The following is a 16,915-nucleotide window of genomic DNA, read 5'->3' as shown; positions in this document are numbered from 1 at the left end:
GGGCTCAGGGGAAGGGAAAGTTGCCAGAAATGGTGGGACTGTTCCCATTGAAGCAGACGCACCTATGCCTAGAACTGCCCCCAAGCAGGTGGCCAGCAGTTCAAAGGGCCACCCAAGTGAGTATCCATTTCCAAGGGAGCCGACTTGGTGAGTAGGGTTTGGTAGCATGAATTTCTAGGTGGAAACCATGGATGCTTGGAGTTAACAAGTGATGGAAATTGGGCAGTATGTTCAGGCCCCAGCAAAGAAGGAGCCCAGTTGGAGGGTGGTGGGGAGAAGGTTGGTCATGGAGGGCTCATTACAGCACACAGAGGGATGGGCAGCAACACAAAGCAATGGCCGCCTCACGCACTGCTGCCTGGTCAAACAGGCCTCAGGGACAGGCCTCGGGAATGAGACAGAACTAAGCCTCGAAGCAGAAAGTCCTCAGTCCCTACACAGAAACAGGACTGTGGGAGTTAGGGACCAACAGGCAGAGAGTCAGTCTTAATACTAACACCACTAAACAGCTAGCGAGGTGCTTAGCCACTGCACAAGTCTGTTCTGGCTGAGACACAGGCATGTCTCCACAAATACCTATTTTCTGTGCCTGACACTAGGGTGACCGGAAATTGTATACGGGAGCTTTTCTAGCACTTCTTTCCCCATTTCAGTTTTTTAGGCCATCCAAACCATGCCCCAAACAACCTCATTGATTGTAAATTATTTTAGTCAACAGGTGAAGATGGCTGTTATTTCCCTCTCAACACACCAGTTTCCCACGTTATGAATCCAACTGCAGCAGTTGCAGGACAGATAGAAACATGTTACACACAAGTAAATTGCTGCTCAGTTATAAAGGTTCCTGTCACATACTGTCTGGTATCAGAAATGAGTCTGTGCACGACCCAATATCTACGCGGGTGGACGGGAAGTTGTCATTTAGCCAAAAGACTGATGGAAACCATTTAAGTGAGGTCAGATTGACTGGCTTAGGAAGATGTGCAGAGGGTGGGCGAGATCCTCTCGTTGTTTGTGCTGTAATGCTACCTTTCATTGGCTTTCAAGGCTTACAGAGCCAGTACCCTCAGGCTCCAACCACTCGACAGGGGAAAACAAGAGCTTACCTGCTGTTACTTCCCTAAAATCTGATTCTGAATTGTCAACTGCTCCAACCTCTAAACAGTACTACTTGAAACAATCAAGATATCTTCCAGGTAAGTAGAGCAAAGAAAATGTTTGCTGCTAACTAGAGTATAGATAGGTCAGGTTCAAGTGTCTTGGAATCTCCAAAGAAAGGGCAGCAGTGAAGTAAAAAATCTAATCACAGAGCTCTTTGGTAGCTCAGTCTGTCACCAAGGACATTTCTGGACCTCCTGTTTCTACCACTAGTAGAATTCTGCTCAAGAAATGCTTAGGAGCAAAAATCAAGATGATGAATATGCTTCCAGAAAACACCAACCCCCACCCCCCACCAAAGCTATGCATTCAGTAAATCCTAAATTTTATTAAACCAATTCTATGCCCCCATTACAACTTTTTATAAAATGTAGATTTTCAAATACTCTTTCCTAAATGATCTGGTGTACATTTTTTTGTTTTTTTGGTTTTTTTTGAGACAGACTCTCGCTCTGTTGCCCAGGCTGGAGTGCAGTGGCGTGATCTCGGCTCACTGCAACCTCCACCTCCCAGGTTTAAGCAATTCTCCTGCCTCAGCCTCCCGAGTAGCTGGGACTACAGGTGCGAGCCACCACGCCTGGCTAATTTTTGCATTTTTAGTAGAGATGGTGTTTCACCGTGTTAGCCGGGATGGTCTCGATCTCCTGACCTTGTGATCCACCCGCCTTGGCCTCCCAAAGTGCTGAGATTACAGGCGTGAGCCACTGTGCCCAGCCAATCTGGTGTATATTTTTAAAAGATTCTGCCTGCTCGGAAGAGCATGCTGGGAACTCAAGAGAGGCAAGGACACTGGTTAAGAGGCCACTGCTTATGTCCGGATGGGATGGGGTAATGTAAATGGCTGGTTCCAGAGTGGAAGTGGCAGAGGTACAAGTGGGCAAAATCTAGACATGTTTCGGTAGTGGAACCAATAGGACTTGTGGGTAGATTGGTGGAAAGAATTAGTGGCAGCATCTGAGGTTTTGACTTGGGAACTGGGTGAATGGTGGTGACTTTAGCTGAGAAAGGGAAGATTAGAAGAGGAGAAGATTGTGGAAGTAGAGAATGGAGAGCTGAGTGCGGGATGCCTGTTAAACATCTGAATTGATCCATCTAATGGGCGCCTGGGTATATGAATCTGGAGCTTGGGAGAAAGATCTGGACAGACAGTGGGGAGTTTATCATGTGCCTGCAAATAGCATTTTCTCCTCTAAATCCAAATAAAAAGGAAATGTTTCAATTCAATTTAATCTAAAAGATAATCCATTTTTAAATCGTCCTGTATCTATACAGATACATCTTTAATCCAGTGAGGGAGAAGATGATCTTTTTCTTTTGTGTTTTTGTGGGCATGGTCATTTATAACTTTCTAAACACGAGTGGGCCACTGTTTAACTGAGGAAGATTTGCTTTTCACATCTAAGTCTCCTGAAGCAAGACACAGTCTCCATTTCCCAGAAGCTTGTTTGGGAAGATGGGGTACGGCAAACAAGAGAAAAGGTTGAGACTGGATTGCCAGCAAAAGATGGATCTGTAACACACTTCCCTGTGTACCTTTTAGGCAAACATAGAAATTTCAGTTCTAAGAATCCAGCTGGGGCTGGGCACAGTGGCTCACACCTTATAATCCCAGCACTTTGGGAGGCCGAGGTGGGCGGATCACCTGAGTTCAGGAGTTTGAGACCAGCCTGACCAACATGGTGAAACCCTGTCTCTACTAAAAATATAAAAATTAGCTGGACGTGGTGGTGGGCATCTGTAATCCCAGCTACTCGGGAGGCTGAGGCAGGAGAATTGCTTGAACCCGGGAGGTGGAGGTTGCAGTGAGCCGAGATGGCACTGCTGCACTCCAGCATGGGCAACAGAGCAAGACTGTGTCAAAAAAAAAAAAAAAAAATCCAGTTGGGACCCTCTTGCTGTTAGTAATTGGGGAAAAGAAAAAAAATGAAAGCAAGTAGAGGGTTTAGAGATGAATGGGAGAGAAAACAGAAGGCATGGTGGGTGTATAGGTTTAGCCACAGGTGTTGAATAGGTTGATATAAACTTACAGGGGTTGAATTGAGGCTTTAGGACTGCAGTCCTGTGCTGATTTGTAAGGAGGAAGACACGTATTTGAGAGGTTGAAGAAATTGGCATGAAGCCATCAAGAACAGCAAAAACTTTATAACCCCGGGTATTTGGCAATCTAAATAGGTTAAATAGTTTTGTTTTGTATGTGTGTATGTGTGTGTGTGTGTGTGTGTGTGAGAGAGACAGAGTTTTGCTCGTCACCCAGGCTGGAGTGTAGTGGCACAATATTGGCTCACTGCAACCTCATCCTCCTGGGTTGAAGCGATTCTCCTGCCTCAGCCTCCCAAGTAGCTGGAATTACAGGTGCTCACCACCATGTCTGGCTAATTTTTGTATTTTTTAGTAGAGACGGGGTTTCACCATGTTGGCCAGGCTGGTCTTGAACTCCTGACCTCAGGTGATCCGCCCACCTCGTTCCCAAAGTGGTGGGATTACAGGCGTGAACCACAACACCCAGCCCTATAATATTTTTTGTCGTTGTTGATGTAAGCACGTTTTTAGGCTCTGTGGCACCAGAGTGAGACATGGGAAGTGGGCCTGAAAAAACCTGGGTCTTGTTTGTGTATGTCTGGATAGAGAAACAGATGAAAAAATGTATACGTATCTTATTGGTAGCATATGCCAAGTGAATTTACAAGTATCTTATTAAAATAGTTAATGAGGCCAGGTGCAGTGGCTCATGCCTGTAATCCCAGCCCTTTGGGAGGCTGAGGCAGGCGGATCACTTGAAGTCAGGAGTTCGAGACCAGCCTGTCCAACATGGCAAAACCCCGTCTCTACTAAAAATACAGTAATTAGCCGGGCATGGTGTCAGCTGCCTGTAATCCCAGCTACTCAGGAGGGTGAGGCAGGAGAATCACTTGAACCCAGGAGGCAGAGGTTGCAGTGAGCCAAGACTGTGACACTGCACTCCAGCCTGGGTGACAGAGTGAGACTCTGTCTCCAAAAAAAAAAAAAAAAAATCTACTTTTGACCTTAAAGTCTGTATTCTGTCTTCCTCATGAGGTCAAATTTTCCTGACTATAGTTTCACCTACAGTTTGAAAACTATTCTATTTGTGACATTATGCTTTGATTCTTGAAAGTGAGAGAAAATAAGTTATTCTAACATTTTTGTATAGGAAGTTGTCACATCATGACACTCACAGAATGAGAAATCTGCCCATTTTTCTTGACAATCAGACTGTAAACATGGCAGGCCTCATTTCGGCTGCTTCATCTTAGATGGCTGTGAAGAGGAGCTTAGAAATGGAATGAAGCATTTCAGCAGTGCTCCGAGCAGGTTTGCGTGTAGAGGAGCAAGATCCCTTACAGAGGAGGAACTAGTAACACAGGAGGTGGAGGGGGATGAGTAAGGGACTGAAGACCTTAGGAAGGTGGGAGAGGGGTTGGGATCAAGACCAGGGTTGGGGCACACTTTTGAAAGCAGCAGAAATCCTTGTTATTGTAATCTTTAGATACCTGTGTGTAAATTTTGGTGTTGAAATCATGAGCGAGAGAGAGAAAAAAAAAAAGAAATTCTGAGAGAGTTTTAATCTTACTGCAAAGCAAGGATGGAAGAAAGTTTTCAAAACATAGGTTCGTGAGAGATAGTTTTCACTGTGTTTTTTGTTTTTTTGTTTTTTTAAATCGGTACATTTTGCTGGGTGCTGTCGCCTATAATCCCAGCACTTTGGGAGGCTAAGGCGGGTGGATCACGAGATCAAGAGATTGAGACCATCCTGGCCAACATGGTGAAATTCCGTCTCTACTAAAAATACAAAAATTAGCTGGGCGTGGTGGTGTGTGCCTGTAATCCCAGCTACTCAGGAGGCTGAGGCAGGAGAATTGCTTGAACCCGGGAGGTGGAGGCTGCAGTGAGCTGAGATCGCCCCACTGCACTCCAGCCTGGAAACAGAACAAGACTCTGTCTCAAAAAAAAAAAAAAAACAAAACCAGTACATTTCACTGACTGAAATATTGCAAATCAGTATCTTCTTACTTACAGAAGTGAGTAGTAGGGAAGACTACTGCAAACTTTTGTCACAGGATATTTATCCTTTGAGCCAAAGCACCCTGTTTTCATAGTTCTGCTTCCTAATGTGGTTTTCTGAGACCTGTTTGATCATTTCCTTTTTAACTAGAAATCTAACAAAGTCTGCAAATTACTTGGGATCAGAAGGATGGCTATAATTGAGATTTTAAAAGTAAACTCAATTACAAAGAATTGTTTGGAATGTAAACTTGAGCCTTACTGTCACCTATTGGCAGTCATGGTTTTGAAGATGACCCCTCTGGAGCTCGATGAAATTTAAAACTAGAATCAGGCTCAGTTCAGTCACCTGGACAGACATTTATTGAGCACCTATTGTGAACCAGCAACTATGCAGAGGATAGAAACCTGAATAAGAAGCAATCTTTGGCCGGGTGCGGTGGCTCACGCCTGTAATCCCAGCACTTTGGGGAGGCCAAAGCCGGTGGATCACCTGAGGTCAGGAATTCGAGACCAGCCTGGCCAACATAATGAAACCCCGTCTCTACTAAAAATACAAAAAAATTAGCCAGGCATGGTGGCGGGTGCCTGTAATCCCAGCTACACAGGAGGCTGAGGCAGGAGAATCACTTGAATCCAGAAGGCAGAGGTTGCAGTGAGCCAAGATCGTGCCATTGCACTCCAGCCTGGGCAACAAGAGTGAAACTGTCTCAAAAAATAAAAAAATTTTAAAAAAGAAACAATCCTTGACATTTATTTATGATCCATAGTTATTTTTGTAATTGAGTATCTTTAGGAATAAAAAATACTAATATCTTTTGGGGCCCCCTCTTTACCCTAAAGCCAAATATAAAAGGTCTTATTAAGCATCGACTTTTAGGATTCTGGGAGCTCTAGAAATGTACCATATAATTGCAGGGCAGCATGACATTATACTACAAGGACTGGCGTATCTGTGACACTGGCCTTCAGGGAAAGAGACGCAAGAGTCATAGTTACTGACCTGCTACTACTAACCGGCTGTGTACTTGGAGCAAGATTCTGTTTTCTCTAACTTACGATGGGACTGCACCATCTGTCAGCTCACTCTGTAAGCCTTAGGTACTTTAATTATCACAAGATAGTTGCAAATACAGTATGCAATTGAAAGCTAATCTCTCAGCGGTGCCCTCTGGTCTCACCCCCGCTCCTAGAGCCGAGACTCTGGGCACGAATCGATGCCACCACTGCTGGCCGGAGCAGCTCACTCCATAGCACTTCTTTTTTTTTTTTTTTTCTGAGACGAAGTGTTGCCGTGTTGCCCAGGCTGGAGTGCAGTAGTACCATCTCAGCTCACTGCAACCTCCGCCTCCTGGGTTCAGGTGATTCTTCTGCCTCAGACTCCCAAGTAGCTGGTATTACAGGCACACGCTACCATGCCCAGCTAATTTTTGTATTTTTAGTAGAGATGGGGTTTCACCATGTCGGCCAGGCTGATCACAAACTCCTGACCTCAAGTGATCCGCCCACCTCAGTCTCCCAAAGTGCTGGGATTACAGGCATGAGCCACCGCACCTGGCCTCCATAGCACTTATGAAACTGATCTGTGCATCCTTCTCTCTTCCCATTCATTATTCACCATCTTTCCTTCCACCGTTTATTCAACATCCTGTGTCATTTCTACATTAGCCTCTGCTTTTTCACTTTCTTAACACGGCACACAAAATCCTGTGTGGCCTGCCCCTCCTCCCCTCTCCAGCCTCATTTTATACCACCCCGTGTTCTTGCTGCAGCCTTACTGGCCATCTCTGAGTTCTTTCCCATCTCAGGTCCTCTGCCCAAACTGTTGCTTCTTCAAGGATCGCACCTCCCCACCCCTTAAAACACATTATGCCTAGTGTTCCATTATTGGAACGCTAAGCATGTGGGAGTTATATCCTACTGCTCAAGGTCATCGCCAAGGTCTGATTGCAAAATTTCAAAAAATTGCAACCTCAGGCATAAATGAGGGTTAATCATGATTCAGATTTCAGCTTAAAATTGCTTATTTGAAAGAAAGACTGGCTGAGTTGCTTCTGTTATTTGCCCCCTCCACCCCAGATTCTTCTAAACACGATGCACACTGCTCATTATGTATTTACTTAGTTATGACTAAAACTGTCTCCCTTCTCATTAGATTCTAAGAGCCAAAGAGTAGAAACTGGTCTATTTTGTTTAGCACTTTTTCTCCAGTGCCACGCACTGCCTGGCACTGGTAGGTGCTCAGTAAATATTTGCTAACTGACTTTTTTATGTCCTTTGAGGCAAGTGATTATCATCATGTAATGACATCTATCATTATAATATCAAATTAATTTATGCTTCTTCCTAACAGCGTTTGGTTTGTAGGAGGTACCCAGTGAAAACTTATAAACAAATAAATAACAAAATTCTAGGATATATCTATTTCCAACAAAATTGGAATCTTTATCTTAAATAGACCTTGAGGCCAGGCGAGGTGGCTCACACCTGTAATCCCAGCACTTTGGGAGGCTGAGGCAGGCGGATCACCTGAGGTTGGGAGTCCGAGACTAGCCTGACCAACATGGAGAAACCCTGTCTCTACTAAAAATACAAAATTAGCCGGGCGTGATGGCGCATGCCTGTAATCCCAGCTACTCAGGAGGCTGAGGCAAGAGAATCACTTGAACCTGGGAGGTGGAGGTTTTGGTGAGCTGAGATCACGCCATTGCACTCCAGCCTGGGCAACAATAGCAAAAGTCTGTCTCAAAACAAAACAAAACAAAACAAACCTTGAATTAAACTAGTTATCTTCAATAATTTACTTACCTTTTACTTTAAAATACTTACCTTAAAAAAAAAAAGCCTATTTAGGAATATTGCCAAGGCCAACTGAATTAACAACAACATTTAAATATTCAGAACTCATTCTTTGTTATGAGAACTGTGTTCACACAGATTTTTAATGTTTTACCCCTACCTTGCACTTCCTTTTTGGGTAAAGATTTTTTTTTTTTTTTTTTTTTTTTTTTTGTGACAGAGTCTTGCTCTGTAGACCAGGCTGGATGCAGTGGCACAATCTCAGCTCATTGCAACTTCCACAACTTGGGTTCAAGTGATTCTCGTGCCTCAGCCTCCCAAGTAGCTGGAATTACAGGCAGGCACCACCACACCCAGCTAATTTTTTTTGTATTCTTTTAGTAGAGACGGGGTCTCACCATGTTGGCCAGGCTTGTCTCGAACTCCTGACCTCAGGTGATCCACCTCCCTCAGCCTCCCAAAGTGCTGGGATTACAGGCATGAGCCACCGTGCCTGGCCTAAAGATGTTTTAATATGAGTAATTGCCACCAAGTGCATCTTTATGGTCAGGTAGTTGCCTTTTTTTTTTTTTGAAATGGAGTCTCACTCTGTTGCCCAGGCTAGAGTGCAGTGGTGTGATCTCGGGCTCACCACAACCTCTGCCTCCCAGGTTCAAGCGATTCTCCTGCCTCATGCCTGGCTAATTTTTGTGTTTTTAGTAGAGATGGGGTTTCACTATGTTGGCCAAGCTGGTCTCAAACTCCTGACCTCGTGATCCACCCGCCTTGGCCTCCCAAAGTGCTGGGATTACAGGCATGAGCCACCGCGCCCAGCTGGTAGTTGCCTATAATAGTTCGATTTGTAGGTGTTTTATTAGGGAAGTTATATCCTATAAAGAAAGGGAAATTACTTGCCTGATGAAGTGTTTCCTTAGAGAACTGATAATGGGTAACTTTTGAGGTGCAGTATTTCTGGTTTCAAAATAAGGGATATTATTATATATCTCATACATATGAAACCTTTCTAAGGAATCCAGCTCGCGGAAAGCAAAAGCTCAACTGCCTGGAGACAGTTCTGACTTCCTAAATCAGTGGAGTCCTCAGTGATGATTTCTACACTAGATAAAGAAAACTCTCCGTGAATGACCAAAAGGCATAGACTGCTCAAGTTCACTCTAATTTAATTATCAGTGAAAAGAAAACGAGCTCAAGAAGTTTTCAGTCTCTTAAGAACAGGTTGAAACAACTCCCCTTGACCCCTAGTATCACGGCCCAAGGCTGAATGGACATTTCACAGATTTCAGAAAATCCTAAGTAATTTAAACTGTTCTTTTTCCAAGTACATTTGCAATGACTTCTTTCTGGCGCACAGGGGATAAACTGTTTCCATTTTACTGTATCTCATATACAAATAAGCGTTTCAGGTGGAGCTTCATACCTCCGAACTTCAAAGGTTTTCCTGAGTTCTTAGTCACGTGTCTGTTTTCCCTGCTACACCAAGGGTTGGGCCAAGAATATACGCTCAAAACAAGTGACATGAAAATGTCATGTTGGGTCGGGTGTAGTGGCTTACACCTGTAATCTCAGCACTTTGAGAGGCCAAGGTGAACGGATCACTTGAGGCCAGGAGTTTGAGACCAGCCTGGCCAACATGGTGAAATCCCCTCTCTACTAAAAATACAAAAATTAGCCAAGCATGGTGGTGGGTGCCTGTAATCCCAGCTACTCGGGAGGCTGAGACACAAGAATCACTTGAACCTGGGAAGTGGAGGCTGCAGTGAGCCAAGATCACACCATGGCACTCCAGCCTGGACGACAGAGAGAGACCCTGTCTCAAAACAAAACAAAACAAAACCAAAAAAACGTCGTGTTATTGAAGAAAAATTTTTGTGCCATCTCCATTTTTACAAGACCCTTAGCAAGAACATCAAATGTTATTATTATATTGTAGAAAATATCTTCTGCCTATAAAGTACACTGTCAACATTCCAGGTGGTTGTGCTAAGGGCTTGGGATCATGTTAGGGTTCATCAGAAAGCAAGTATCTGCTACATTTTCACCTAGATTTATTTCCATTCTCCTGTCCAAGGTGTCTCTAGTCTTTGTTTGAATGTATTACATAAGTTTCCTTTAAGTTTATGATCTGCTCTAACCTTTGAAGTGGCTGTTTTGTTCTTCTCAGGTGTGAATCCCAAGAAGGTGTCCTTGATAGCCAGTGGAAAGGAAATAAACCCCCACACTTGGAGCAACCAGTTATTCCCCAAGTCACTGGAACCCATCGGGGCAGAACTTGCTTTCAAAAGGAGAAATGCAGGTAACGCAAGAATACAAAATGTACATGTACGGGGTTTTCCTTTATAGAGGTCTACTTTTAAATATATTGCAGTGTTCTTCCAACCAAGATACGTGTGCACTTGGGAGATACACAGAGGTTTTCCACTACACTCTGCCTATGGGTAGCCCTGCTCTGCTGGAGCAGTCATGGAGTTGTAACACTGCCTTGTCAATAAAACTGTTTGTAGCTGGATGAGCATGGTGGTTCACACCTGTAATCCCAGCACTTTGGGAGGCGGAGGTGGGCAGGTCCCTTGAGCCTAGGAGTTCGAGATCAACCTGGCCAACATGGTGGAACTGTGCCTCTATATTAAAAAGTACAATAATAAAAAAAAGGTTTTCCCACTAATTCTTGAGTACAGCTAGTTTTAAGGGAATTCTCGACCTCCATCTGAATCTTTCCTGAAATGGGTCTGCCCTAGCAAGGAGTTTCTATTCTGAAAAGAAGACTTCTCACTGGCTACCATGGTGTGTTTTCTTTTTCCCCAAAATGTAAAAATATCTGGGGTGCCAATGAAATGGAAGTTCTGGTATGTTGATGTCACTGTTGAGAAAGTAAGTAACTTTGATTTGATGACTGAGGAACAGATCCCTTTTAAAGTCAGGGAGTCTTAACAGTTCTCAGCATTTAGAAAATTGAAGGAGGACCTACTTGAATTGTTAGCTGACAGGTAATTTAAAAAGTTTTTTAAATTTTTTTTATGAGATCAGTATGTGAATTTTGGTCTGTAATTTTGAAGAGCGTTTGAAGAATAGAGTGGCAAAGCTATCACAAAACCGCTTTTGTTCCCAATTATCTATTTGTATTAGCAAGATTTCTTAATGCTTCTGTCTCCAAAAAGGAAGAAAAAAGAAAAGAGAGAGAAAATAGCCCTGATGCTGTGATTCCAGCAATAAATATTCATTTGTTGATACATGAACTACTTGAAAATAGCCCCACCTTTCTCACTAAGAGCTGTGTTTGCAAAAAACTTAATTTTCGTGTTTAGTAATCAAAATATATAATACTCAACTTTTTTGATTAATTATATACAATGAATCGTTGTAATTATAACTAACTTTGTAGAGTATGTTAATATCCTTATGGTTACAAGAAATTAAAAAAAGTTTTAATTTACACATATTTTAGAGTGACCAATTTTAGACTTTTAAGCCTAAGATTACATTTGGATAAAATTTGGAAGCTGAGGTATAAATAAAGATATAATTTTAAGGGAAAAAAGAATTAATGTGAAATGTCCAAGCGTCAAAAAGGAACTTGTTCATGTATTTTTATGTCAATATTGGAGGACATAAAATCACTAATAGTTTTGGCCAGGTGCAGTGGCCCACTCCTGTAATTCCAGCACTTTGGGAGGCCGAGGTGGGCGAATCACGAGGTCCGGAGTTCGAGACCAGCCTGACCAACATGGTGAAACCCTATCTCTACTAAAAATACAACAACAACAAAAAAATCCAGGCATGGTGGCATGCGCCTATAAATCCAGCTGCTCAGGAGACTGAGGCAGGAGAATCGCTTGAACCCAGGAAGTGGAGGTTGCCGTGAGCCAAGATCACGCCACTGTACTCCAGCCTGGGCGACAGAGAGAGATTCTGTCTCAAAAAAAAAAAAATCACTAATAGTTTTATTTTTTAAATGCCCATAGTTACAATATGTCAGAAATAACATCCTTTGCAACTGTTAAACTTATGATTAAAAATTTTAAATATCAACTTAAAAGTGTGTGAAGAGGTACAGTTTGTTTTTTAATGTAGGTGATATTGGATCAAAAAACTTTGACAATTACCATTATAAGTGAGTAGTTTAGTGAGATATTCTGATGTGACATCAATATATTTGGGCTTTTTACAAGTTTTCCAGATTCTTTAAAAACTCAGTTTATCCATTTAATGTCGCTGCAGTGTCATACACTGCAGCACTGTAATTTACTTATTTTTTCTTCAGATAATTAAAATTAATATTCACTGAACCAACCAGTTACACAAATTCAATTAAATGACAGTAGAACAACTTTGAGTCTCAAGGGAATATACAGTTGGCATCAAATAAATGCTGTGACAACAATGGGGACATTTTTGCATTTTTAAGGGCTCTTTCTGGATCTTTTCATTAATCATCTAATCCATTTTTTCTCTGCTTTTCCTATAACATTCTCCTTACTATTCTTTCTTTCCATCTGTCTTCTCTTTAGAAGAAAGCATAATTAAACCAATCGAAAAACTCTCATGCAATGAAACTTTTCCTGAAAAATTAGAGGACCCACAAGGTAATTTCTGGGCGTCAGATGAATGCAGTTTGTTCTTTGAATCTCTTGTCTGATTTTCTTCTCAACATTTGCCCCTAATCCTGACATAAAAGGCCGAGATGATCCGCTTTGAGAAGTCAGATCAGGACTAAGATAAAGAAAAGCATTCTGTCTCATCAAGAATATCTTCCTTCAGTAACTGAGATTTTAAGATGAATATGCTCTCAAAAAGCTCTGTGCTGGTCTTCTTAAATTAATTACGGAAATTTATAGAGGAAATCAAGCAAATAATTCTAATGAAAAGAATCAAAAGAGTATTTTCTAATTTTGTGATCTATATTCCTGGAATTTTTTTTTCAAAGTTCTGAAACTCACTTCTTAAGCATGAACAACCACTTTTTTAAAAAGGTTAGGCTGGGCGCGGTGGCTCACACCTGAAATCCCAGCACTTCAGGAGGCCGAGCCGGGCAGATCATGAGATCAAGAGATAGAGACCATCCTGGCCAACATGATGAAACCCGTGTCTCTACTAAAAATACAAAAATTAGCTGTGTGTGGTGGCGTGCACCTGTAATCCCAGCTACTCAGGAGGCTGAGGCAGGAGAATCGCTTGAACCCGGGAGGCGGAGGTTGCAGTGAACCAAGATTGCGCCACTGCACTCCAGCCTGGGTGACAGAGCAAGACTCCATCTCAAATAAATAAATAAAAATTAAAAAAAAAAAAAAAGGTTAACTGGGTTAATAGAGATGGTGGATTTCCTAGGGGTTCAGTGTCACTGGTTTCAACAATGCTAACAACTGGCTGCAATCTGAAAATTCACAGCATACAAGGTACTTCAAATCATAAGCCAAAATAATTTAAGAAGACTGAATTTTCTGTTCATGTTTTTTCCCTAACAACTTCTTTCTCCAATAAGAAGCATCATAAAGTGTTCAATGCATGAATCCTAGAGTCTGATATATCCCATTTTGTCACTCACCAGCTTTTGTGGTTTGGGACAAGTTGTTTAAGCCAGCTTTCCCATCCATAAAACGGACGAAATTTCCTTAGGTATTCTTACATAACCCTACCTGGAATTTTAACACATGCTAAGCATTTAATAAGTGTTTGCTCTGCTGATGAGGATGAGAGCAAGAGACATGACTGAAGCTGCTAGTGAACGCAATCACTGCTTTGAATTTCCTTCCGAAAATTTTTCTGAAGTAAAGAACTGATGAGTGTTTCAGAATGAGTTTCTGAGATGGGAAAAAGGTTAAAGTAGGCAGCTGAACTTACACAAAATTCAGTAGGGTTAAACATGTATAGACTGAGAGCATGTGCTCACTGTATGTAATCCTTTAGGGGCTGATAACATCATATTGCGCTTTGACATTTGTTGCTTCAAGAGCAGACACCTGTTGAAGCCTGATATGCCGTGAGAGACAACAGGGACACAGAGCCCAGTGTCGAGACGTGTAAACAGATAACGCTATAGAGAAAACACTGTTTACTGAACAGTGCTTTGAAACCACGAGGGTGATCAGAGCCCCATTTCGCCTTCTAGAGATAAACCCGTCTCCCTTCCTGCAGAGCTAGCTCCTCCTATTGCTTCTGGTTGTCGTTTGTCTTCAGTCTGCTTCCTGCCAGTGCAGCAGCTCCTGCTAGATCTTGACATCCTAGTGGCCAGATCCCAGGGGCAGTGCTGGTCCTATCCGAGCTCTCTGCCTCATCTCCCATTCCTTTTTTCCACACTCAGTGTGTATTCTCTTGGATTTCCATACCCTGTTCCTCCTACCATCCACCTCTCTACCTGTTCTCTTCCTCCATGGGGTCCTTTTCTCTCCTGTCCCTTAATGCTGGTGTTCCTTGGGGGTCTACTCCAGGTCTCTGCACATTCGCAGTGCCTCTGAGCTGGCTCCTCCAAGCCCACAACTCTGTAACCACCACACCCTGATCATCACCAATCTCCACGCCTGCCCACTTGCCCTCTGCCTGCCACAACATGAATGTCCTCTGGGTACCATGTCTTTCCCCCAATCCTGATTCTCCTCCTATGTTGCTATTCATGGACAACGTACCCCCCAGTCACCTGAGCTGCAAACTTAGGAGTTTATATTTCCCTCTTTCCCTACCACCTCCACCCCGTGAACCTGCTTAGTTCCCTTCTTCTTCACCCTCTGCCACTGCTGTGGTTCAGACCCTCATCCTCTCTCATTTCAGCTCTTAGCAGCGACTTCCTCACTGGTCTCCAGACTTTAGATTTTTCCTCATCAATGCATCCCTATGCTAACGCCAGATTGAGCATTCACCAATAGTGATGATGATGATGGTGTTAATAATGATGGCAATGATGCTAGCTGACGTTTAATGCGTACAGATTCTATGCCACGTGCTCTGAAGAGTCTCATCAATCCCTACAACAACCCTACGAGAATAGGTCCACTTACAACCATTTTACAGAATGAAGACAGACACAGAGAGCACTTCAGAGACGGGGGCTTCGCAGTGGGAAATACACCCCCATGTGAAGAAGTGGGGTCGTGAGAAAGCCTGGCGTGTTCAGGGTGAACTGAACACCCCTGGGCCTTGAGTTCAGACCCCAGCTCAGTCTCTTACTAACTGTGAGAAGTTAGGCAAGTTACTCAACATCAGAGAGCCACACGATATGGATACTAATACGATCTAAGCGGGCTGTTGTACGGATGGAATAAGAATATCTGTAACAAGCGCAGCTCAGTGCCTAAAACATAGTAGATGCTGAAAAATAGTATTTAGAAGTAATGGGGTAGTATTCAATGTTATTCTACTGTGCCTAAAATATTCACCTTCTGACTGTGAAACTTTATGATATGTCACTAGGAAATCTTGGAAGTTATGCTACTTACGATCAGTCGGGATATATTCCTTCCTTTCTCAAAAAAGAAGTGCAGTCAGCTGGCCAGAGGATCCACTTAGCACCTCTCAATGCAACGGCTTCAGGTAGGAACAACTTCAGATACAGTTTTCCAGATTCCTAGCAGAAAGGAACATTTTCCTTTTTAAGTTTATGCAGTCACTTTTCCCAAGCGAAGACTTTTAGTCAGCCTCACCTCATTAACACATTTCTTTTTGTTTTTACCGAAATGTCCTATTTTTCTTCCAAAAATGAGGATTTGAGGGTCTAATAATTATAAGAGCTACCTCTAATTAAGTGGTGACTCTCTGCCAGGCACAGTGTAAAGGGCTTACTGGAATTATATCATTTAATTCTCATGATAACCTGATGATGTAGCTAGATCTCTTCTTTACAGATGATGAAATGTAGGTGAAGTAACTTACCTGAGGTCACACAGCTAGTGGAGCTGGGATAGAAACTCAACTTAATCCACTTCCAAAGAGTGTGCTGTGCTGCACAGAGAGATGTGAGAAAATGCCTTTTCCAGAGCCCTCTGCCCAGGACCTGGCACAGGGTGAAAGCTTAATAAATGCTGACACTCTATTTATGAATGAGTTAACATGAGGTGTGTCTCTACAGTTCCATCTTAGGGCGTAGAAATTAGCGGTGGCAGGACTTTCACACCCTGCCTTTTGCTTTGCAATAGTATTCAGTGGGGAAGGGTTTATCCCTCCACCCTCCAGCGTTATGCCTAACTGAGGTAAGCTTGCTCCCCAGTGGTGTGGCATGTGACAGCCACATGTGGGGGTACACACTTGAAATGGAGGGTGATGATTCTGTACTTAAGCCAATAAGATTTGACCATGAATGGTCTTCGAATCATTTGAATCTGAAATAGATATCCTTAGTGAAGCACCAAAAATAAACATTAAAGCCAATCAGAACTTTAATAAGATACCTAATTGTAGTTTAATTTATTTATTTTAATTCTTTTTTTATAGAGAAAAAGCCTTGCTCTGTCACCCAGGCTGGAGTGCAGGGATGCAATCATGGTTCACTGCAGCCTCGAACTCCTGGGCTCAAGTGATCCTCCTGCCTCCGCCTTCTGAGTAGATGGGACTACAGGCACACACGACCGTGCCCAGCTAATTAAAAAAAAAAGTTTTTTGTAGGGACAGGGTCTTGCTATGTTGCCCAAGCTGGATCTTGACTCGTGGGCGCAAGCAATCCTCCCACCTTGGCCTCCCAAAACTCTGGGATTATAGGCATGAACCACTATGCCCGGCCTGTAGTTTAATTTAAAAGTTGACTCTAAAAGTGTGCTCACAGCCTATCCTAACCACTATCTTATATTAAAACCCCTGATTAGATGTGCCAGTCTTTAAAGTTCACACTATTGGAGCTAAAAATGTATAAAGCCTGGACTTCTTTATTTTTTTATTTCTTGCCGCAATAGAACTGCTTAAATAGTACTACAGTTACCTTATCTGTGAAAAGAATTGCTTCATTATCTTTTCGCTGAAA

The 16,915-nt window shown here is 42.7% G+C and overlaps 2 protein-coding genes across 11 annotated transcripts in view; one reads left to right on the top strand and one right to left on the bottom strand.

The window, feature by feature from the left end:
- The window catches only part of SYCP2L (synaptonemal complex protein 2 like), a 203,740-nt gene extending 188,211 nt beyond the window's left edge, over window positions 1-15,529 (bottom strand). For both annotated transcript variants that reach the window (XM_063605144.1, XM_055113166.2), the window contains exon 1: window positions 15,402-15,529. The gene's annotated coding sequence lies outside the window, so the exon portion shown is untranslated. The remainder of the gene's footprint in view (window positions 1-15,401) is intronic.
- MAK (male germ cell associated kinase) overlaps window positions 1-16,915 on the top strand; it is an 88,795-nt gene that overhangs the window by 59,726 nt on the left and 12,154 nt on the right. For 5 of the 9 annotated variants that reach the window (XM_055113173.2, XM_055113174.2, XM_055113175.3 and 2 more), the window contains exons 11-13: window positions 1,048-1,196; window positions 10,139-10,270; window positions 15,376-15,495. In XM_055113173.2, the coding sequence (XP_054969148.2) occupies window positions 1,048-1,196; window positions 10,139-10,270; window positions 15,376-15,495 (401 nt within the window). Of the gene's footprint in view, window positions 1-1,047; window positions 1,197-10,138; window positions 10,271-12,482; window positions 12,558-15,375; window positions 15,496-16,915 lie in introns of all 9 variants that reach the window. The other 4 variants (XM_003827548.6, XM_055113170.2, XM_055113171.3 and 1 more) reach the window with 1 other exon arrangement.

Source organism: Pan paniscus, chromosome 5, assembly GCF_029289425.2.
Source record: "Pan paniscus chromosome 5, NHGRI_mPanPan1-v2.0_pri, whole genome shotgun sequence".
NCBI lineage: Eukaryota > Metazoa > Chordata > Mammalia > Primates > Hominidae > Pan > Pan paniscus.
Note: the sequence above shows the minus strand (reverse complement) of the source record. Positions and strands in the feature narration are given on the sequence as shown.